The following is a 25,122-nucleotide window of genomic DNA, read 5'->3' on the forward strand; positions in this document are numbered from 1 at the left end:
TGCTCTGTATTCTTTGTTTCCAAAGCAAAAAAATAGAAAACAAAAGAATGCCGAAAAGCCCAAGCTCAGAGATGCAGTTCATTTTGACTATTGGGAAGGTGTGCTTGTATTGATCTTTTTTTTTTTTATTAAATTGTGTTTGCTAAACATGCAATAAATCAAATACATGAGAAAGCATAACTTCAGTCTGTATTTCTCCCTAAATTAAAAAATTGAAAATTTCCCCTCCATATCAGCTAATCTGTAATTTTGGTTTTTTTGCACAGAGGACAGACATGACATTTTTATGAAATTGTGATTAACTGTCATACTTTGCTTTTTAACCTAACATGTTAAAGCTTCATTTTCTTGCATCTCGTGCTGCTGCAATTCATTTACAGATTTTTTTTCTTAGTATTTTAAAGATAAAATTAAACAGTGACTTCAATTTCTTGCATATGTATTACCAGTTAAATTGACGAGAATCCACTCAGTTTCTAGGATTAAACTTTAAACTGATAGACCTACTCCAGTAATTTAAGTTTTAAAAGCTCAGATCTTCATAAACTGTAGGACTCGATCTTGTAACAGCTGTTTAAATGCTGTTTTGGTTTGGTTTTTTTAAATATCTTGCCCTATGTTCTGTATACTTGTTCAGTATAAATGATTGACCAGACCCCTGATTCTTGGATTAAGGATAACCTCTTGTTTGTTTTGGAAACCATTAAGGTAATAATAAATACACTCCCCAAAATTTTTTTAAGATATTGCTGACATGACTGACTAGTGCTACTGTTTATATTACAGGACATGCATATTGTTTATAATCTGAGCCCCTCTCCCTCCCCCTTCCCCCTTCCCCTCTGTGGCGAGTTTCACACTTCCACATGAGCTGGGGCTGCTTGCTCAGCCTTTGCCACTAAATGTTAGAATTCTGAGGCATGGTAGCTTGGAAAGTAATTATATGAAATTCTGTTGTTTGGGGGTTTTGTTTATTTGGGGTTTTTTCATACAAAAAGAGACTTTCTGAAGTGACATCAGCAGTCTCTTAACTTCTGCTTTTGGTCATATGAAAGCAAGGTTGTGGAGTTTGTACCTTTTAGGAGAAGGTAACTAAATATGTTGAGAATAAGGGATGCAGAATGGGATGTGCAGTGATAGTAGCAGTGCACTGCTACTAATAGGATGTGCAGTTAAGTAGCAGATTGACTTTTGGGTCCTGAGTGAGGTGTCATTAAAGCAGTCAGTGAGGAAATCCTCAGGACAAACACATGTCAAAAATTGTGTTTCTCTGTGTGGTAGGTGCCTTATTCCTGTCTGCCAAGAGTGCTTTTTTCTTATTTTTGCTTTCTGATAGTAAAGTCACTTTTTCTTTTAAAACACTGTAGAGACAGGTGGCAATGTTGGTGACCTTATAATTGTTCCTGTTAGAACACCAACCTTCAAAGTGGGAGATGAAGGTTTAAATTTCCTTTTCCAGACTGGGTTTCAAATTACATCTTCCAGAAGTGCACACTATGCTTCTGTGTGCTGCAAAACCTTTTAACTTCTTCCTGTTGAAGTTGTTCTCTCTGTGGAAAGAGGGGAGTGTGTTATCACTCTCTCAACTTCATCTGACTGACAAAGGCAGTCATGGAAAAAGGCCACTCTTCCACAGGAGGAGTGAATTACGGGGAATTTTTTTTTAATACAGTTTTCTGATTTGAGGTTGTTACTGCATTTTATCATAAAGACTTGTGCTTGTGCATGTGTGCGTGTGAATAGTCTTTTGGGGAGTAAAATTTAGACCTCTTTGAACTTTCGTCTAACTCATGTTCATTCTTGTACAGATTATTATATTTTACAGGAAAGGCAGTGCCCTTATTTCGAAGAAAGTAGCATTCCCTACATTTTGAGAGGAATTAAAGAACAATTGGCCTGACCAAACATTTGGAGGAAATGAGTGGAGGAGGAAGGCTTAATTTGAGCATCCTATATGTGACTGAGGCATGAACTTTTCATCAAGTTTAGCCATATGGTGCAAACACTTCAGAACTGTTTCAAATTTTATTATGTTACTGTCAAGATGGAGAGAGGTGTTGCCATGCTGAGGATTAGGGAATAGTGTGAACGAGGCTTTCCAGATGGACAGTTAAGATCTTAGGTGTATAAATGAAACTGAAATTCTATTTTTTATTGTTGGAATTCTTTGTGGGCTTAGATTTATTAAACTTGGTTGTTTAGGTACCCAGTCAGTTATATTGGTACTGAGTTAACTTGGTGCAGCCAGTCTTTTTAGGGAACCTAGAAGATGATGTTCATTTTGGAGTTAAAATTTTTATGCCAAAAGACTGATTTGCAAAGTGTGGTACTTACTAATACAAACATCTTGAAATTGTAGTGCTTGAGGAAAATTAGTATCACAGATTTGTGTTCGATGTTTTGTTAGACTCTGCATTGTTATTTTGGTTTGTTGTAGCTCTGTCTAAAAAGGTACATCAGATTTTAGATGTTTAAGTTGCTCTTTTTAATTAAAAAAAAAAATGTTTTTCTTTTAAGTTAATTAGTTTTTTGTTTTTCTTCGCAGCTTTCATCCAGTCGGATGGCATAATAGAAATGCTACGTTTTGATGAAGGAGACCTATTGCAGGTATGTAATCTGAGTAAATAATCTAAACTAGCAATATTTCATCTTCTCTTTGATAGCTGCTTTTTGAAACTCATGGGTGAGTGGATTTTTGAAAATAAGAAAGCATGAAACCTAAGTAAGTCCAAAAAACTTTTGGACCTTCTAGAGTATTTTCAGCAGTATGCTTTGGTGTGTCCTGAGTTCTGGCTCCCTGATCTATTGTATTGGGAAACTGGTGGAGTTTACCACAGGTTCTGTCTGGCCTGTTTGTCCAGGTTTTTTTCCTCAGAAAAACTGGGGGATGCTTTGTGTTTAAGACTCATCTTGTAGAGTTGGGATGCAATTGGATAGCACAACTACAGGAACTGGGAAGTGTTGCAAAATTCCCAGATGTAAAGGCAGCCCTTGGGACCAAGTAGCCAATGGCTTTAAAGAACATTAATATTACTGTAGTGAGGTAATCATGGCAAATATGGATTTTCTCAGTATAATGTTGCCATTCTTGTCAGCTTCCTTTTGGTGTGAGTCAAAACAGACAAAAAGTTATCTTGAACATGTGCTGATATTTTGAGATGGTGGTAGTAATTGGGATGAAATACATAGCAACTAGCTTTATACTTTAGAGCAAGGTGGTTTTGAAGTTCTGTGGACTATAATATCATATGCATGCATTTTGTGAGTTGTAGTTATGCTGAGAATCTCTTGTTAAAATTCCTTGATGATGTTATTTCTGGTAGTTGAGAGGGAGGAGAAGGGGAAGAAGGCATTTAATTATTTAAATTATTAGAACACGTGGCATGTGACTGTGTTTAACTTTATTCGTTACCAGTGCAGTGCTTGATTTACAATTCCTACCTCCTATCTAGTCTGGAAGAGTCAACAAATGTAAAAGCTGTATAGTTATGGGCTTGTGACAGTATTACTTGTTTCAGATTTGCAAAGGTGTTTTTTATTTTTCCCCACGTACCTAAGTTGTTTGGGGTTTTTGTTTGATTGTTTGGGGTTGTTTTCCTTCTTCCACTGCTTGATCCTTAATGTAAATCAAGAATAACTTAGTATAGATGTTAAGATTATAATGCACAATGATAAAATCCTTAAAATTATCTAAACTGGTGACAGAAAAGGTTGCAGTTAAACACATGTCCTGCCTCCTCAGCCCCTCCAGAAAACACCAACTGCCAAAAAAGTGAACAGAAAAGCCCCAGGTTCCTCTTTAAACAGTTGTTTAGATGTCATATGCTCATAATAGATATCTATGTAAGCTTATTTTGGGACCTATAGAGTAGAATGGTGAAAGTTTTCCATGTAGTGGTTACAGCCTCAATTAGTGCAGTTTGACTCAGAATATTTCTTTAACTTGCATGGAAGTACCATATTTTGGTATAAATATAAGAGAAAAAAAATCACTAAGCTTAGTTTCTTTTCTTTTACATACTCTATCAGAATATATTTTGTTCAACAAGAGTGGTTTAATAAAAATGACAGGCAGGTGTTGGCCCAATTTTAAAGATAAAAATGATGTAGTTGAATTCACTAAACACATTTTAGATGTTTTTTTCTCCCAGGATTTTTTTTAAAAACTAATTAAAATTAATCTTACAAGTGTGAAATTATTATTTATTTTAGCACTGTATTAATCATAGTAGTTCTCAGGACTAGAAAGTAATGATGCTGTTGTGTTGTGAACCACCTCAGTAATTCATATGAAGATTGAAAGGTAAAACAGATTGTTAATCATTCCAACTTTATTGCAAGATGCAACAGAGTCAGCAAAATTAGTTTAAATATTATGGTGGGACAAAGTCAAGCAATTCTGGATGTTGCACTGTAAACTTCGCAGTGCTATGAATTGCATTTGTCTGCTACTTATCCTCATACACTGCTGAATATTTCGTTTAAAACAAAACAAGAGAGACAAATTTTGTAATAAGTGGTTTATACAGTTTTGGCTCTGAAGCCAAAAATACTGGTGTAAGTGAAACCAGTTCCTTTTAATCAGAATGATACAGCATGTTTTCTCTAGCTTACAATTTATTTGTTTTTCATTCTTGTAAATTTTAATGTGGTGACCTCTTGTGACTACTTACTGCAATTAAAAAGTAAAACCGAAGCAAATACATTGTTAGAAAAGCAGATTTTAGTAACTGCTGTTCACAAGATTGAAGTTTTAAACCTACTGTAATGTCACTGAATGTTTATCTTTCAGTTTTTCTGTAAGTTTTCACAAATGTTTGTTGATTGTAGGTCATCCATCATTACAGCACAAATATGGTGATGTAGTAGTAACTCTGTGTTGTCTAACATTATGTCACTTTCAGGTGATCTTTTTAATAGAAAAAATATAGTACATAAAGTGATTAATAATTCCTGAATTGTCAAAGCTGTCCCTAGTCTTGGTTTGTTTCCACCCTCAGAGAATTTGGTATCTTTACAGTGGAAACAGCCCTTTTCTTGTCTGAAGGACTTGCTTTCCAAGTAAGGCAAATCACATGCTGAGTCTTAAATGATTTAACCATTAGGAATTCCTGCTACCTCCCTCCAGATAGAGTATATCCTCTTGATACTGTTTTTTATATATATTTGGACTACATACTATTGGTGAAACACATCTTATACGTCTCAGTCACGTTTTAGGACTTATGTTGTAAAAAATAAATGAAATGTGTTGGAAACTTGGGTTTGACCAGACTGAGTTAAAACATTTATTAAAAGAGAATAAATCTTTACATATTTAAGTAAAAAAACCCTTTCATTTAGTAAAAATGAACTGGCAATGGAAATTTAATTAGTTCATGCTAGTGGGTAGCAGTAGCAAAGTAGAGGCTGTACTTTTTGGGTGTGGACTTCCAGTATGTGGATTGGAAAGTGTTACGTGATGTAGCTTTGCCCTCTGTTTTAACAGAGCAAAAGTGAGAATTTTATTCTTTAGCATGCACGTTTAGATTAAAGGTTTATATTCGAATAAATTTATGCTACTTCTGCCCATGGATTAAATTACAATAATGAGAGAATTTCCTAATTCTGTTTATTCTCCTTATGAATGAGTCGCCTTAATGACTCCACAACTTGTTGAACTCTTCAAATCATTTATTTAGATACTGAATACAGGGTAAGAATTGTATTAACGTAAATTGTCCATTGCTCAGTGCAGTATAGGGTTTGGGTTTTCTCTTCAACAGCAGGCAATTTGCAGATGTCTATATAGTTGGTTGACATTTCAGAGTCATAGATTTGTTTCGTTGGAATGGACCTCAGGAGATCACCTAGTACTTTCTTCAGGTAGTGTTGTGTGTAGATGGACTACCCTTGGCAGATGCTTGACTCTTCTGTTCTTAAAATGTATATTGAAGTAACTTTCACAAGTTTCCTTAAGTATGTAGTTGTTTTATGCCTAACTGGTTTTGCTGTTTCTTTTTTCTCCAGTATATATTCAGTTGGGGTTTTGTTAGTATTTTTGCCCTCTTCATAATGATAATTTTGCACTAAGACACCTATAACTTCTTCATGCAAATTTTTAAAAACACACTGTAACTTTCTTTACTGGATTTTTATTTGTCTACACACTACTTAAAGGATAGTGTTTAATTGGGACATTAGTACTCTGAGGTTTTGAGAAATGACAGAAAAGTTGTTGCTGTGTGCAGAAACACTTGTATTAGTAATTCCAAAATGAGTTGTAAATTTTTGACAGTATGTTGTTTGCTCATAGTTTGTATTTCACTATGTATGCTCTTCAGACACATTATTTTCTTTAGTGTACTACTGCTTAGTCAGTTATTCCCAGTTTTAGATTTGAGCCCTCCTTCAGCTGAACCTTGCCTTGTTAGTGTCAGGCCACTTCCTCTGTGTGTCCTGACAGATGCTTCAGGCCCCTGACAATGTCGTCTGCAAATATGAGTGTTGAAATAAACTACAACTATTAATAATTTATCCTTTCCTGTTAAGCCAACATGCTATCTTACTTTTTGAGGACTTTATTTTGATAAGTGAACAGTAAAGTAAAATTTATTCTTCAGAGAAAAGTTTTCATTTGCTTTTATTTCATAAAGGACTGTTTCCCAGGTCATTCTATTGCAAGCTCTTGCCTTGGGTATCTAACTTTTTCCTGCACAATGTAGTTGGGGCCACTACAGAGTGAGTGATCTTCTATTCAGACTGTTTGGAAAGTAGTTATGCTACTTTAAAAATACTACTACATAAGGATATTCCTACAATGAAAGAGGAAAATGGTGAGACTCTTTGGTCAAATTCTCTTGACATGGGTCACTGCACTTACCCTCACTACAGTAATCTTAGGTGTATGAAATGCTTTTTTACAGGCAAACTCCTAGAAATTATTTAACTGATACTGGTTTGCAGAATATCTACAATAGGGGAAAAAGAGAACATGTGTGGTTATATATACTTAATACATATTTGCTGTATTAGTTCATAAACTGCTGTAAAGTGCTAGTCACAGAAGTTAGTAATGACCATCATAATGCTCCTAAATGTTAACATGACTTGGGGTGGTTTTGCAACAAGGAAGCTACAGGACTGAGTTATGTGCGTGGGAATCAGCAATGCTGTTCTCTTACTGGAGAAGTTTTAGTATTTTCTGCATGATATGTACATCATTTTGTATGGCACGGTAAAGAAGTATCTTAATAGAAGTGCCAACCATTCAGTTTTGGTGTATCAATGATAGTGTTTTCCGGGTGTAAAGTTTTAAATGTATTTTTTATTACCTCAGATTTTCATATTGTATGTTAACTTTTAAAATGGTTTTGATATGATCTCCACTGATATCCGTATAGCCAAACTGCTAAGATACAGAGCTCATAAGTGGGCAATAAAGTGACTGGGCCACTGATGTTGATGGGTGTACTCTATACTACAAAAGTTCAGCTGTCAGTCAGTTACCCATGACGGAGCTTGTTACTGAGGATGGTACTGCTTAATGTCTTCATTAGCAGCCTGGGTGATGGTATAGAGAGTACTCTCAGTAAGTTTGTGATACTACCAAATTGGGTATAGTTGATACACTGGAAGGCAAGGTTGCTATTCGGAGGGATTTTGGCAGGCTGACAGAAAACATCATGATATTCAGCTAAGGCAAATGCGAGTCTTGCACCTGGGAGAGAATTAACCTGTGTAACAGGACAGGCTGGGCAGTGACTGGCTAGACAGCAGCACTGCAGGAGAGACCTGAGTGTGGTCGTGGTAGATGAGTTGAAGGTAAGTTAGCTGTGTGCCCTTGTAGCAAAGAAGGCTGCTGGTCTACTGAACCGTATGAACAAATGTGGAGCCAGAAGATAAGGGGTATGATTTCACCCCACTTAAGCACTTGTGGGACTGCTGCTGGAGAGTATTGTGTCAAGTCTGGGCTACCCAGTGCATGGAAGGCACTGATATACTGGAGCAAGCACAGCTTGGGATACCAGGATTATCAGGGATTGGAATGCTTCTCCCATTAGGATGTGTTTCTTCAGCCTTTAGAGAGCAGACTGCGGGTAAGGCTAATTGCTGTGGGCAGTGTAGAGTTGATGAGAGCCAGATTTTTTCATTGTGCATAGTGGAAAGATGGGAGGCTTTGGACATAAATTTCAGCATGGGACATTCCAAACTCATGTAAGAAAAAAGCTTTTAAACTTGAGGGTGATCAAACACTGGACCAAGTTACTGGGAGAAATTGTAGAATTTCTATCTTTGGAGCTATCTGGAACTCGATGGCCCAAAGCTGTGAGCAGCCTGCAGTAACTAGACCTCTCCTGAGCAAGGGTCGACTAGATGGCCTCTGGAGTTTGCTTCCAGTGTGTGTGGTATTATAAAAGAATAAAAGCCATCTTAAATAATTGCCATTGATGGTGACTAGCTGAAGTCCTGCTGCTGCTCAGAAGAAAAATTGCAGTTTCTTCTTCTTGTACAGTAAGAATTGCCATCCCTAGGCTTTAGTTTAAAATTAATTGATGCCCATGTGTAAATGACTGTTGCAAAGCCAGTGTCAATAGTATGTGTTGCATCAGCTAGAGTTAACTAATGTTTTTGTTTCCTTATGTGAGTTTGGGTCATGAAAGATTATGGCAAGAATGACTCAGTTCAGTCCACTTTCAGCTTCCTTTCAGATTACAGCATTCCTTTTTTTTTCATTACCTTAGGCAAGATATTCATGTTTCTTTTAATTATCCTACTTATTAGCATAGAGCTTATGAATGCAGCAATGAAGATTTAAACTGCCATCTACATACAGGTTTGGTAGCTCTCTCTCAACATTTAGTTGCAAACAGCCCATAGCTTTTCTACAAGAAGGAACCAGCCTTACATTAAAATATGTGGAATGGTCTTATAGAGTTTTTCAGATTGAGTCTTTTAAATTAGTGTGGATACTCTTATGTAGGAATACAGAGAACTTTGGTTGTTGAGAGTTTTGGTAATTTTAAAGAAATACATTTGGTGTTTAGAAACCTTAGTTCTTGATTAAGAGGGTCTCACTGCTTCAGCTGCTGCGTCCCCCCACTATTCCTCCCCACCGCTGTCCTTGTTCAAGACTTGAGGGCTTTAATTCAGTTGCTTAAATGTAGGTAACCAGTGCTATTTGAGATGTACTGGGCTGTCCCAGACATCTGCATGGATCTGGCAGATATGGCACAGGGCATAGGAGAAACTGTGTGCCCTTCTGGATGTCAGTCTGAGACCAGGCAGGTTGCCCTGGGACATTCATCTCAAGTGGCAGCAGATGCCTATGTTTAGATGACTGAATGTAGTGCTAGGTAATATGACCTCTTACCAAGAAGTGAAGAATAGCTATTATAACTTTAGCCAAAAAAACAAAACAAAAAGGTTAATTTTAATGTCTCACCAGTTTGTTAACAGCTGTGGGTATGTCTTGGAGACAACCTTCAGACAGTAAGGTGTGGTTTTTGATTCTCCATGTGCGCAAGGTGCTTGTCTGATACGGTTCCAGAACTGTATTGAGTCTGTGTGCTTTCAGGTACAGATTCTCTGTGAAATCTTTCTTGAGGATATGAGCCTCTGGAGAGAAATTGTTTTAAGTCTTGAAACCAGTGCTGGCTGACTGCCTTCAAATTTTCTAACTCACTGTGTGCAAGTTGTCTCCAGATCTTTATTCTGAAATCCCTTTGGTTTATAGTTTAATCTTTCTAGGGTTATGTAAGAGATAAATTAAGGCATGCAACTGTTAGTAGCAACAGTCTAAATGCATATGCTATCCTTAAATGATTTTTTGAACTTTTTAAAATTTATCTCCAAGTCTTGAATGCAGCCTTTTTGGTAGAAGGATTATAAGACACCAGTACTGTTAAAAGGGGTGATCTTTCCCCCCTTTCTCTTCTTTTTCCCATTCAATTGTATATTTCTGATTCTTTTGTGCTGACCTTAGTTCTTGTTGTTAGGTGGTCAGCTGGATCAGGAAATTAATCCAATTGAATTTTTTTCCCTGTAATCTAGCTTATGTCTCTTGAAATATTAATAGTGTGCATGTGCAGCCTTCTTCCTGATCTGCACATTGCAAGGTAGTATTTTGTTATTTGTAATACTTGTCTAGATAAGATTTAATAAAAATGTCCTATAAATCATATTTTGCTAATGCTGCTCTATTACAGATGTATCCTTTACAGGAGAATAAACTATTTACTGAAGAGAATAGTTTTATTTCTCTTTACCTGATAAACTGGCGGTATTCGACAGAAAACCTACACTTTGAATAGTGGATTGATCTGGTACATGGTTTTAGTTCTTGGCATTTATGTTTGGCAGTTCTATGCAGTCACACAGGAAAAATAGCATGCCAGACTGCAGCACAGTAGGTCCACAATTTTACTTGAAGATCAAATTAAAAAAAAAGTATTTAGAATATGTAACTGAACACATTTGTATGTTTTTGTTTACTGCACGTCTCTAAAGATTGACGTGTAATAAAAATGAGTGGTAATTATAGAAACTGCCACATGAGATTTATTTTTGGTTTAGTTCCATGATGCTATGGTTGATGAGCTGCTGAAGTTGGTATGCTGTTTCTTTGCTCTTGATTGACCCTGATTTTAAAAAACCCCAGCAAACAAAAAACCTAAGAAATCCAGAACAAAATCCACAGAAAAAAATACCCACAAAACCCCCCAAATAAAGCAGAAAGCAAGCATCCTGCTCAAAACACAAAAAGCATCATTGAAATGAATTTGTCATTTTGCTTGCATTTAACAGACATCTGAAAGCAAAAAACAGGTTTTTTCCTTATAAGATTGAGTCTTTGGATTTTTGCTCTTAAAAGTATTTCAGACCTATAATGTCCTATCAGAGTGATTTGTGATTCTAAACTTTATGTGCATATATTAGACTAATATTTTCACAGTAAATTTGTAATTTCAGAACATAGGTGGGAAAACTTGAGTATATGATCAACCAGAGAATTTAACTCCCAACAGTTAACTACAGCCGTGGCAATGTAGTAGTTCAACTATTGTCAGTGATGTGTACTTCCATTTGTTTCTGTATGTTTCTGGAGTTCAATTTGATCTCTACACTACCCTCTGTCTAAAAGTTGGCCTGAGTGGAGTCTTAAACTAGTATTAGTTATACTGACTGCTAGTTATGACACTTGAGAGTGTAGATAATGAACAACTTTCTCTACTGAATAATTTATAACTTAGAGAATGCTCTCTGTTAGAGCCAAAACTAGTTGCCAAGGATGGGACAGTGTTGGTAATAACTATTTTGGTTGCCATTTCATAGGATCTGAACCTGTTGGCTTCATCATCTGACTGTCAGGTAACTAGTAATTTAATTATGTGCTTTAGTTATTTTTCTAAAGAAAAATCAATAGTGAAAGGGAGGCTGTATTTAGTTGTAGTGAATAATGCACTTTAAAGGACATTGGAGAGGAATACAGGATGTTTATGTCTGTTAATTATGTCTGTTAACTTCATAGAGCAAGCTTGGTTGTTGCGGTTTAACTCCAGACAGCAGCTCAGCCCCATGCAGCCGCTTGCTTACTCCCCCCTGGTGGGATGGAGAACTAGAAGAATAAAAGTGAGAAAACTCGTGGGTTGAGGTAAAAACAGTTTAATGTGTAAAGCAAAAGCTGCATGCATAAGGAAAGCACAGCACAGAATTCATTCACCACTTCCCATCGGCAGGCAGGTCTCAGCAATGTCCAGGGAAGCAGGCCTCCATCACACGTAATGGTGACTTGGGAAGACAGATCACTCCACATGTTCCCCCCCTTCCTTCTTCCCCCAGCTTTTATTGCTGAGCAAGACATGATATGGAGTGGGATATCCCTTTGGTCAGCTGGGGTCAGCTGTCCCGGCTGTGTCCCCTCTCAACTTCTTGTGTACCCCCAGCCTCTCCTCGCTGGTGGGGTGGGAAGTAGAAAAGGCCTTTGAGGCTGTGCAAGCACTGCTCAGCAATAGTTAAAACATCCCTGTGTTATCAACACTGTTTTCAGCACAAATCCAAAACACAGCACAATACTAGCTACTATGAAGAAAACTAACTCTACCCCAGCCTAAACCAGTACAGTGTTATAACAATATTTCACAGGAACACTGTCTCAGCAATTTTTGGTTGTCTCTCTCCAGTAGGCAGGAAAGTCAGTGGTGTGAATTTACAGCATGGAAGAATGCAACTGGTGAAATCAAGAGAAGAATGGCTTTAAATGACTGTGCTGTAGTGAAAAAGAGAGGAATATATGCAGTTGTTTAGTAGGGAGGCATAGCAAATTATTTCAGTTAGTAGAGAAAACACTCGGAATGAATTGTGTCATTTTTGGGTACATCTGCATTAGGTCTTCTGACCCAAAATTTCCGCATCAACGCTTGGAGTGTCCTACTTGCTACATGCATCGGAGATGTGCAGAAAGCTCATAAATGCTGAGAATTACTGAGCAATTTGTCTGTTAGCCTAGATCAGTGGTAGCGGGCTGTGGTTAAGATCAGCGTACCTCGACTGCAGTCAAGTAACTCAGGCAGTTCAGTCCTTGTGAGCAAGCACTAGTCTGTTTCTACTCAGTAGGCTGTGCAGCTTCTCCTGCAGAGCCCTCAAAGCCACGTGTATACTCTGTGCTTTTAGAGAAAATGGGTACTTTTGCAAGCTGTAGGCAACAGTAACGTAGTTTAAAATAAAAAAATAAAAAAAAATATTAAAAATTGGAAAAGCAGACAGTGATTCCTGGTTGTCAAATTTATGATAGAAAAGTAGATAATAAGAATAAGCATATGCAATTATAAGTACCTGTTTGAAGCTTATTAAAACTGGTTTTGAAGTACTGCAGCAATATGTATTTTCTGCAGATCTTGTAAAATCACTGGCTTAGTGTTTTAAACAAGTGCTTGTATGGTGTGTTAAACCACCTTTTGACAGCACAGGTCCTTTTTGCATGGAGAAAAAATATTTTCAGCTGATTCACTTTGATTCAGTTTCCTGTCTATTTTTTAAGCTGAGAAATTTGCTCTCACCTTTCCAGCCTGAAGATAAAATAAGGTATGGAAGGCAGAGATCTGTTTTTTTCTAATTAAATTATTTAGATTTCAGAGCTAATCAATTAATTAACTTGAGACAGTACTTCTTAGGAAGTTTTAGATACAAACATTTTGTGTCTTAAGCATTCATCCATTAACTAAAATTGATTTTAAAATTATTCTTTCTTCATTTTAATTGTATTTCTCTTAGTATTCTGAAATAATTCACTACAGGTTGTAAGTATTTACTTATATCTTACTGGAAATAGAAAGTGGTGGGTGACATCAGAAGTTAAGAAGCTGAACTAAAAGCTTATTAGTATACTTTAGTTAGGAAAACTTAATGGAAACATTTGCAAGCCAATGTGTTTTAATGAAAAGTAAGAAATGCTCCATTTTCCTCATTACAGTACAAATGTAATGCGTAAGTTTAGACAAAAGCTTGCTAAGTTTAAATGAAAACTTGCTGATTTTTAAATTATAATAAAATTGGCACTATAAAACAACTTACCATGTCTCTTAACATTCTGTTCAGTGAGGAAAAACGGCACTGATCATGCTGTACTGCAAAACATAATTTCATGTGAACCCCTTGCTCCTGCAACATCCCTTTAGCAAGGCAGTCTGCCTCTCTATTTCAGAGGTTTTAAAACAAAAAAGCTAATTGATGCTCTGCCTAGACATTTAAAATTGCAAATAAATCCTCAAGATACAAACAGATTGCCTTTGTTTTACAATGGTAAATAATATGCTTCTAGCTTGCTTTAGTTTGATACAAATTGGAGGGTCTATAAACAAAATAATTTCATTTAAAATCTGAAACAATATTAGATTTACAGTCTAGAATTGATCTTTGACATGAATCGAACATTAATGTTTGTAGACTGATTTAATATTAGTAACTATAAAATTTCAAAGAAGTATCTCCAAAAAAACCCAAAATAAAATATAGGTTCTTTTATTTGAGGAATTTTTAAGTGGAGATAACCTCCAAAGAATTATTTAAAGAAAAAATACTTTTGTCATAGGAAAAACAAGGAAAGCAAGTGTAATTTATAGCTGAAATAGAAATCAGTACCCAGCTAAGGGACCTTATTTTACTTCTTAAATGATAAATGAAAAATTTGCATTCCCCTTGTGAATGAATGACATCCTTCTATTAGAGATGAACTGTGTCAGATGAGCCAAGATGCGCCATAGACTTTATCAAACCTGTAAGCTTTCTTCCCACTCCCAGAAGATAAATATTTGTCTTGGTCGTGAAATGCCTTTAAGAGAAGGACTGAAATCCTCAATCTGCCCCCCAAATCCTGTGGGAAGACAGTTTTCAGTCAGGTATGTTTTAACTTCAGCTGTATCAGGAGGACATTCCATACACAGCCTTCTAAACCAGTTGGGATTTCTTAGACAAGGAGAAAGTAGTTTGAATTTCCTAGACAACCTAACCTCCTTGTTTTCAGGTAATTAACTGTGATGTCCAGCGGAGTGGTAGTAAAGGTATGAATAATGGAGTATAGAAGATCATTAGCAGGAAAGGAGATGAAGTTTCCTAATCAAATGGAGATTATAGTGTTCTTTGTTTTCTAGTTCGTTAAATTACACCAGTGAGGTAATTGCTTGATTGTTATTTGTTTTATATGCTTTTCTTTGTAATTTGTTTCTTACATTTATGTTAGGTCTTTCTTTTGCTCCCTACATTATAATTTCCTGGGCTTTTTTCCGCCTCGCAATTTTTTAGTTGTTAAGTTGCTGCTTGTCTTACAGTTTGTAGGAGTTCCTGCCACTGGAATTGTCTGCAGTTCTTGTCCAGGGCCAAACAGTCTTTCGGTAGAGGCTTTATTTAAGTAATTGGAAAAAGCCAGTTTGCATTTTCTGCTCCAAATCAGAACCTCTCCTTTTGTCTTTCAAGGTCTGATCTACTATCTTGTTATAGTTGCTGGTTTTTCTTTTTTCCCCACAGGAAGTATAATGCTGTCAGTGTCTTTAATAAATTTATTTTTTTTATTTTACAGACTGAGACAACTATAGGCCTCAGTTCATATCAACAGAAAAGGTAAGCATGATTTTCTAAAGTTTTATACAGCCATCCTATTGTGAGATTTGCAATATTTTTCGTAAGAATAATAAAGTTTTAGTGTACACAAGATCCAATATGAATCGTGTCATTTTTCAGTTATGTCCCTCGGGAAATTTAAGCTAGAATGTAAAACAGTTTTTAATATTGGACAGCTAATCACTTCACATGGAATAAGAAATGAAAGAATTCTTTAATTCACTTTGTAATGTATACTACAGAGTAATTCTGTGTAAATAAAGAGGGGATAAACTGAGACTCTGCTCATAGATTATTTTATTTTACTGAAGTTTTGTTTACCCTCTTCAAAAGTTCTTGGGGTCCTTTTGAAGAAAAAAATGTATGATACTACTTTCAGTAGTTTCTTCCTTGCCCTCCCTGTCTCTGTTACATTCTCTTTGCAACAAGTTTTGAAAAAATCTCTGAAAAGAAAGCAACGTTTTTCACTTAAAAGCCTTGATCCTATCTGTATCACTTGCTCTCTGCTGCCTTCTGATTAGATACAGACTTAAATCTTGCAATTAAATCTTCTGAATTGTGTAAAGATACTGTAGAATTTGGCTTACTTAGTACTAGGTTTCTAAGTATACTTGTAATTCAGGGTTTCGGGGGGAAGGAGTGAACGTGAAGGTGCTGAAGAATCTTATGAGGATGTGGAAGGTCTTTCACTCCAGATGAAATTAAAACAAATTCACATTATCTTTATTGTGTTAATATAAAAGAGAAGAGTTAATATTATGTATTGAAATAAGGCAGTTAATTTATATTTTGATCTGAAGCCTGAGGCAATTTATATATTATGGTAATGTGAATTTTGTCAAACTTTGTGTTATATGAACATCTCATTTGCTTTTTAATTAAGAAAGTTTAGCTTAGTCATTCTGTATAAAAATTAAAATTTTGTGGTGCTGTACCTTCTCTGAATCTGTAGTCTTTCCCATTCCCCAGCAACGGAGGCTTCTATCTGCCCTTGAGGACTTCTGCCCATTTATTTCTCATCTATGAAGTTCCTCAAATTAAACTTTCCACCTGGTGCTTTTACTAAACTCTTTGTTTTCTCATTGCCTGTTAACACTGGATTAAGCAAGCAGAATATGCATTTCACTAAACTGTTCCCATAAGTAATCACTTTCAGAGATGTATTCAGTACTGGTTTCTCTCTGTTAACCACTTACACATACTCTATATACACCTCTGTGTGTATACTGTGATAGGAGAATGAATTACCACATGTAAAGTTACCATGCATTTAGAGTTACTTGAGTTTAATTTTCCTGGTTGCTGTAATCATACAAATAATAACGTTTTTGGTCAAGATAAAATATTTTTTAAAAGATTGAATTAAAATTACGCACTTTAAGTAATTTGTTTACTGGGGAGTTTCCCCATTTTGCTATCTTAAACTGCTTGTGTGAAGCCCTGCACTCATTAGTAGACTCAGACTTTCAACAGCAGTAAAAGAACCTCTTAAATTTCATTATTGAACTTCTCTTGTATGTTGAAATAAGATGATCCTTAATGCTTCCGGAAGAATACAATTAAAGAAAATAGGTCACAGAGCAGTATAACTAATACTAACTTCCAAAATTTCCATTTCCATAAGCCAAGTACCTTAAGCTAAGTGGTCATTGTGTCCTTCCCTGTCATGGTTTGTAATATTAAATCAGCTGGACTTCTGATCATTCATCTCTCACAAACAACGTAAGTGGTTTAAGATGCTAGTACCCCAGTTGTTATTTACCTGTCCTTCCTGCCAAGGTTTCTCTCTCATGTGACAAAGTGAGTATGTGTGGCTGTGGCTCAGCTGCTGCAGTTCATGGTCCAGTGACTTACTTTACCCTGCCAGCGATGATGGGTTTGTACATGGATTGTGAACTGGAGCTGTTGTGCTGTGGATATTTGTTGCAGTCTTCTACAAGCTGTTAGGGGATTACAATATGGTGGGGGACACAGCTGTGTACCAGAACTTAAACAGCTGTAGCTATATGCTGCAGTGTGATTGCAGTCAGATTTCAAGTATGAAAAAATGACTTCAGGAATGATGATTGAATTTCTGAGAACCATGATTAGTGCATTTTATGTCTTGGATAGAGTCAGACATTATGAAAATAGTTTAAATGGAATATAGTTTCTTGGTGAAATCATTCAGTCTCAATGGCAGAAAGAAGGTGCCTTTATTGGGACCTAGGGATATGTGCAATTTTTGTTTCCCAGGAATCAACTGAATTTGGCAGTCCTTGAGAAAGAGACTAAGGCCATGGATTAGATATGCTTCTGGGATTTTTTTATTTTCATTTCTTCTGTAAGAAGATTGTTTTCTGTGTTTGAAATGTCGGTGTTCTAGAGTGTATTCTATTAAAATACTGGTTTACAGATTTGAAAAAAACTCCAGGTTAGCCTGGAGAAATAGTCTGTTCTACTTCAGAGCGCTGGCCTGTTTGGAGTTTAATCACAATGTGACAAAGATCTGTATTGCAAACTTTTCGATGCCATATTACAAAGCAAATACCCAATTTGTTGTCCATCAGTTTCTTTCTCTTGTTACTGGTTTTACATGGATGTTTCAAGTATTTTTCTGGGTGATTTTTTTAGTGGGTTTTTTTTTCAGCAGCATTGCTAAAAACTCTAGGTTTCTGGTCCACATGTTTAATTTCTCTAGATGACTTGTCTTTCATTGTCCTTATTAGAGATTTATAGTATCTCCTCTTTGGTGTAGCTTGCAGATATTTCTTCCCTATCTAGACAATTTATTCAGTTCTTTGATCTGCTTTTTAACGCTAATTGGAAGGAGGGAAATGAACCAGCCATTTAATTTGTTTTGTTCTTGCCCATGGTGAGATTACAGTGCATCTATTCAAGCTTCTCCCTGTTCTTTCCCCACCCTTTCCCCAGACAACCCCCTCAGGAAGTGTTAGCTTTGAAGTTTAATGTCTGATATCATGAATGTGTTTTCCTGATACAGGGTTAATGTTGGCATAGCTGAGCCAACCACTAGCTGGGGGTAGTTTATGGAAAGCTTTTGTTGAACGTCGTCTTACTCATTTGCACTTACAGTAGTGGCTACTGCCAGATACCAAAGTGGTCAAATGTGTTGTGGGAGTTCACTTTCTCACTGAGGCTGTGCTTAATACCCATATTTCTAAAATTATTTTAACTATAAAAATTTCAATATATTTTCTGATATGTGCAGCTTGGCCTTATTTTTAAATGCTAACAAGTCATGGAGGCACTCAGGGAAATAGGATTGGTTACTTACTTTTTAGCCATAAATGCTCTGTCTTTGAGGTGATTCTTTCAAGGACATTCTGGCACAGAAAGTATCTACTGTGAAGTATTTGCTTTTTGGATACGCTTTTAATTTATTTTGTGGTAATAGAAATAACACAGTAGTGGCTTTCTGAGAGTTTGTGTTGCTAAAGAAAACCATGCAATTTCTTGCTATTTGACTGTTTAATGCTGTTGTCTTTATTTCTTGATTTATGGCACAGGGGAGGAAATAAAACCCTTAAACAACTGGTAAAGTAATATGGGAAAAATACATGTAGAATAATGCTTAGATTTTAATTTTCCACAGTAGCAATTAAAGATGGTACAGATAAGATTCCACAGAGCACAGACCTCCTCCAGAAATCCCAGAACAGCTAGAAAGGTAAAGTGAGGATACAGAGAAAGAGTTACTGCCCAGCTTTGCAGAAGCCTTTAAATGCTATATTTGACAAGCATTTTTTAATCTCCACATGCAGAGATGTGCACAGATTATTTAAAATTTTAGGTACCTAGTATTCTGTGCTAAACAGCAAAACGTTACGGAAGTGCTATAGAATGTCCTTAGAAGAAAATTGTGTTTCAGCACAGATAGACGTCCATATCACCTACAGTCTTTCCAGGCATTGATATTTTGACTGTCTTTATAACTGCATCTGTGACTAACCTTATTGAGACATGAAGTCACACTTAGTGAATTGCATCTGGTAGTAGGTTGCTTCTGGGTAGTAGCAGTACAGTAGTTAGTTGAGGTAGATGCCCTCTCACTTGGATGACAGAATGGATGGTATGATGAGGGTAATGGTTGTGCCGGGAACTCTGTGTAGTTCACTTTCAAGTCTTATTTTTAAAATCAAAATTCTTGCAGAAGGGAAGAAGTGTTGGGAGCATCTCAAATAATTGCCAGGAACTAGTAATTCCTGAAACTTCATAGGTTCAGATGACTCCCAACCAATTCTTGGTCTGCTGGAGCTTGTTGGCAAGTGTCACTAGTCCTGTCTCATTCAGATGCATCTTTTCCTCTTCATGTTCTTCTTCTTGACTTTGAAAGTTAGAAAACTTGGGGGGTAGGGAAAGAAAAATGTTTAAATTTTGGTATAAGACCGGGAGCCATTGCTCTACATGCATACAGTAGTAATTAACTTAAATGACATTATGCTCTAAAGTTGCCCTACCCATGGGTGTATCCAGCCTTCAGTGAGCAAGCGCCCAGCAGAGCAGACATTATCATCATTTTGTAAGTCTGCTGCAAGTTGACTCATGTTGGGCCTTTCAGTCAGCAAAGTTTGGGAATTCCAATATTGCTTGTTCCCATTTGAATCTTATTATAGTTGTTATTTTTATTATAATAGTTGGCATTCGTTATGATGTAGTTGCCTTTACTAGACTTTAGCCATTTAAAAATTCTCTGTAGTTTAAATGTCTGTCCAGGATAATATAGCTGTGCAGTCTGAGAAAATGCTGCTTAAACCTTCTGTATATGTGGATAAGTTCTGTATGTACTGATTGTTCAAGTTAGGTCAAGTTACTCTTGACTGTATTTTCAATGTATTTGAAATAAAGATCTTCATTATCGTATTTATAAATACTATAAATATTTCTGATAACTTTTCCATAAAAGGAATTGATATGTCCTTTTACCAGTAATTACCAATAAAAAAAAGAGGTGCTGGATCACTCTTCAGAGTTATGAAATTGGAAAAAAATTGACAGAACTGTTGTAAAACTCATTGAAGAAGAGTAGTTACTGTTTAGTATTATCTTGATGGTGAAGGTACATGAGCTTTTTGTCCTTTTCAGTTTTCAAAATTTTAAGAAACATTTAGAGTGCATTTTTAAAGTGAGGTGGTGATCACTTTGAAGACTTATTGTCAACTTGTTTTATCCTTTCAAAATATTGCTGCTAATATAATTTTCCAACTTTATTCTCTTATATCCAGTGTCTCTGTAAACTTTATTTTGTTGAGCTCTTGTTCCACGAGGTTTGATTTTTTTAGCCTGAGAAGGTATACCCAAGTTCTCTTATTTGACAACTGTAATGAGTCACAGCAGCACTTAATAGTAGCAAGAACTGTAATTTTTTGTAGATCTGAATACAGTTCTTCCAACTGGTGTCTTACACCTTCACTTCTATTTGTGATCTATATATAAACACATGTATACACGTGCATCCTCATGTACACACACAGACACACACACACATATGTAAGTATACACTAAAGCTGACTGTACTATGCCTACTCTTGCCCCAGCACTGCTTTACCTCTATTATGTGGCTAGAGCTATTTTTAACATCTAAGCTCAAAGTGCTATTGAAGATGCTTCAACATCTAAACTTAGAGAGCTGTAAATCGATCATCATGAATAGATGTCCCTATTACACGTGTGTTATACTTGAAGTGTGGAGATTCAGTTGTGAAGTACTGGAGTGAGTCATTGAGACATTGAATTTTTATTTAAAAAGCTGTTGATTTGTTACACTGTTGTCATTGTTTAGATCTGTGCTATTAGAGAATACAGTTAAGATTTCATACCCTATTCTTAAATTTTTACTCCTGTAAATAGCTTCCTTGTTAAAGTGGTTCTGGAGTATGGAAAGGCAACTGCTTGATCCATAGTTTTCCTGGAAGTATGTTGGATGGAATTAGATTGATTGAGTTCAACACCTCAGCTTTCATAAGGCAAGCCACATGTGCCTGTCCAAGGGCATCCTCCATTTCCTGGCCTCTCCCTCTGAGGCAGAACTGAGTGGTTCTCCTGCCCTGGCTGTGTTTGTCGAGCAGTTTGCTTACCCAGGACATGTGGCTGTAGCTCTAGTTTTGGGTGTCTAGGTTTGATACAAAGTCAGAAAACAAGGGTCTAAACCAGAAGTGCTATTTTAATATCAGTAACAACAGTATTTTTTAAAAAAAGCTGTTAGTTCTTGAGCTATTCAGGAGCCATTGATCTTGAGCCATTCTTTAGCCTTTCCTGTTTATTTCTTTTACATTATTGTCTCCCTGTTTTATGTTTTATTGTGTGAATATGATTTTTACTCAGCCCAAAACAAAGTGTGGCTGAATTGCAGAGCTAATTAAGTGTGGTCACAGTCACATCATTCTGAACAAGAAAATGTTTCAATAAGAATTTTTTTTTCTTGTAACTTATGTTGTGGGTTATAGATTGTGCTCTATATAACTGTACTGGTAAAATAAGCAGTAGTAGACAATGTTTCCAGATACTTTGTTGTCTTCACTGCTGGATTGTTTGAATGGTAGTTTTAGTTTTCATCTACTAGCATTCTCCTAAAGAGTTCCCAGTGGGAGGTTAGTATAGGCAAAGCTAAAGAATATTTTTAGAGCAGAGTTGCTGTCTTCTGGAGATTGAGTTTTTAACAGTATAGACATGGGCTGTTTTCTCCCATGTGGCCTCAGTACCATCAAATGAGTCCAAGATTGTTTATGTACTAGTATAGATGTAGCTAGAGAAACTCATGATGCGTATGTAAATTACTGATATACATTGAGGAAGATGTTTGGATATTGCTATGTAAGATCATATAAGCCTATTTAGCTTACTGTTTCACTTAGCCATCGATATATAGAGGATAACTAACACCTAAATTATGTCCATTTCCACGATAAGCACTCATGCATAGCCTTTCTTGGAGACACCACATAATCATGTCAGTGGCTAGTAAAATTATGGTATTCTGACTGGACGAGTTTGTCAGGGTGTTTCTTCTTTTGTATTAGTTGCTCTATTAATGAATGCTTTGCTAAGAAAGGGCTATTTGAGATGGGAGGGAGGCAGAAATGTATCAATTAACAGTATCCTTTATAGTGTTTTTTTTCTTTCTTGCAGTGTATCCCTATATCGGGGAAATTGCCGACCTCTCCGGTTCGAGCCACCAATGCTGGATTTCCATGAACAGTAAGTTAAAAAGTCTTTTGATCTGTTTAGTTAGACAAATAGAAAAAAACATCTCGAGCATTTAAAACTAATGGAGAAGGTTGTATACGTAATTTGCACTGACAGATTGTCCGTAAGTGTAGTTGACTTCCTTGTTTTAGAGAGTTGGTGTACTTGGTCTTAAACATCATGTAGTGACCTATCAGCTGCCATGGTTTTGGTAGCATAGGTATTTGTACTTACGTTTTAGGTACTTGTACAGCTGCTCTGCAGAGTGGAAACAGTTTTAAGTCTAGAACTTAATGTATGAGATTACCTTTCTGCTTGTACATAACCCATATCAGAGAGCATCTACTCTAGCGTGGTCATTTTACTATTGCTTTGGTGGCAAAAAGACTTTGTCTAGTGGATCTGCAGTTACTAGAACAGTATTGTAGAGTTGGGAAAATACAGCCTTTGGGAGCCTAGCTCTTTCATGCTCCACCTTGCACCTGGTGGTTGTTGTGATTCTTGGTGGCTGAATGTAATGGTTTACAGCAAATTTATCCGTGACTTCTCTAAAAGATAAAAGAGAAGGGAGATGAGGAAGGAGGCGTAACAATTTCAACAGCATACCTGTTTGTAATTAGTTCCTCCGAGAACTACTTCAGTCTTAGCTTTTCTTACTAGTAACTGGTTACTATGTATAGGTAGATATAATTATTCTTATTAACAGTCAAAATCAGTTCTGGAGTTGGCATATATGAATGCATGAATGCAGTGTCTGTGTGTGATTGGTAATTTGACTCAGTGTAAACTGCAGTGAGCATATTTCAAACATTTTGTGAAGGGTTCAGCTGGGAAGAAAGAAACCAGCCCTTATGTGCCTTAGTGTAGTATTGCGTCCCCCATCCTCAGCCAGCACTGCTGCTTCATGAAAGGCTGATATATTTACAGATAAACCACAGTATTAATAAAAATATAGTACCCCTTGTCAGTAGGAAAGACCGTTGTACAGTGTGGTGACTACAGAGATATGAAAGGAAGCTGCTGTGTATTGACAAGGTGTATACTTCTGTGTTTCTGTGAGAGAGGCTGTAACTGTATATTGTTAGCACAGAGTAGTTTTCCAGAAATAACCTTTATACAAAAAAACAAATGTAATGCCACTAAACAGCAAAGCTATATGAAAATGCCTCATTTCACAGAATTTATTTTGCTCAGTCTAACAAAATTGTAACTTCTGAGTAAAGACATAATAAATCACTCTGACCCCTTTTCCTTATTCCTTCAAAACTTCAGAATGTCTAGCTTTTGATGTTGTGTGGTTTTGTTTTGGTTTTTTGTGATGTCTGTAACTGGTCCTAGGTAAGAGGGTATTGAGCTTCTAAACTGAGTAGAAAAATACCTAGTGGTAAGCCCTGCTCTACTACATCTCTGCTATAACAAAATTAGGTTATAGTTAACAAATTATACTGTTGTGCACAGTACAAACTCAAACTTGCAGAGCAGTGTGCTTTTTATTAGAGTTACTGTAAACTTACCTATTGATTTGGTTTTAAGTGATTTTTCTCTTACAATTTTAAGTTTTCAGTTCATAGTAATTACAGAATTTGACATTTAAAATGTATTTTAATACACCTTTTTCTAATACGAATAAAGTGTTACGCTGATGTGCTCTGAAATACCTTGCTTTTGAAGGTCATATATAGTTTGCATGCTTATCTGACGAAAGCTATGTGTGCTGCTTTGTTTTGTGGATTTCCAAAAATGCCTTTTTTTTCTTGCTAAAAATATATTCCAGACAATATCATAAATACTTTAAGCTGCTCTTGATTATATTTTGGCTTTTTATGTAAGCTGTTCTTGTCAGAGCTGAAAGCACTGAAGTAGCGGTGTAGATCTAGTACACTGTTAAAGTAGTGCAAATCTCTTACTTAGGAAGGGCTCTGTACAATACAGGTAGAATTGCACTGGGGGATCTCTGCTTTCTATCAGTTAAAATAGGGAACCTGTGTGTTAGATCTTGGTTCAGTATATGTTATATTTATTTTTTTCTAATGGTATATGATAATTTATTTATTGTAGTTTAGGTCATAATCTCAGGCAGAAATCATCTTCTGATTTCGTAAAACTTAAGATGTCAAAAACAGTTTTAGAAAAGGTTTAGATAGGGAGGCCCAAAGTTCAGTTTAAATCTGTACTTAACGCATTTAAATAAAAGTGAACCAACTCTGAGAAACGCTGAGTAACTCAACCTTATGGTGAGAACAAACTGCAGGTACCAAGCACCTTGGAAGTCAAATAATGCAGATTTAAGCGTTTGGCTTTTTTGCCTTTTAAAATAGACAGAGTTTTCACATTCAAATTCTGGGGTTTGTTTCTGTGTTAATAATGAAGGAAAGGCATAAAATGCATATTTGTTTTCTGAGTAAGTATTGTATCTAAATGGAGTTTTGTTAATAGGTAGCATGTAGCATTTAGTAGAGCAAGCTTGTTCAAAGTTCATATTTATGCTGAGCTATCAACATGTATCGTTCCTAGACTAAAGAAAGTTGCAATATTTAATTTTAGTTGTAAGCTACCCATTCTTCTTGTGACATTTTTTTCTGATAAGAGTGTGTGGGTTTAATCAGATGTTTCAAAAACATGCCAACTTGAGCAGGAATAATACTTATTAAAAGTTATTTTATGTAGGGATCTCAGAAAATCAAAATCAGTATTAATCTGATAAATAGGTTCCGTAGACACCGTTCCTGTGTTCCACCTGGAGGTGAGGTTACAGTGTCCTTATATTTCTGTTTTATAACAGTTGGGGGGGGGGGAGGGTGGGTGTAATTCTGTTTTAACATAAAATAAGCACTACCATATTCT

At 36.2% G+C, this 25,122-nt stretch overlaps 1 protein-coding gene across 1 annotated transcript in view; it reads left to right on the plus strand.

Moving 5' to 3' along the window:
• The window catches only part of TMEM131 (transmembrane protein 131), a 99,624-nt gene that overhangs the window by 17,933 nt on the left and 56,569 nt on the right, over positions 1-25,122 (plus strand). The window contains exons 2-4 of the mRNA XM_074908449.1: positions 2,546-2,607; positions 15,053-15,093; positions 22,222-22,290. Of these exons, the coding sequence (XP_074764550.1) occupies positions 2,546-2,607; positions 15,053-15,093; positions 22,222-22,290 (172 nt within the window). The remainder of the gene's footprint in view (positions 1-2,545; positions 2,608-15,052; positions 15,094-22,221; positions 22,291-25,122) is intronic.

Source organism: Athene noctua, chromosome 1 (genome assembly GCF_965140245.1).
Source record: "Athene noctua chromosome 1, bAthNoc1.hap1.1, whole genome shotgun sequence".
NCBI lineage: Eukaryota > Metazoa > Chordata > Aves > Strigiformes > Strigidae > Athene > Athene noctua.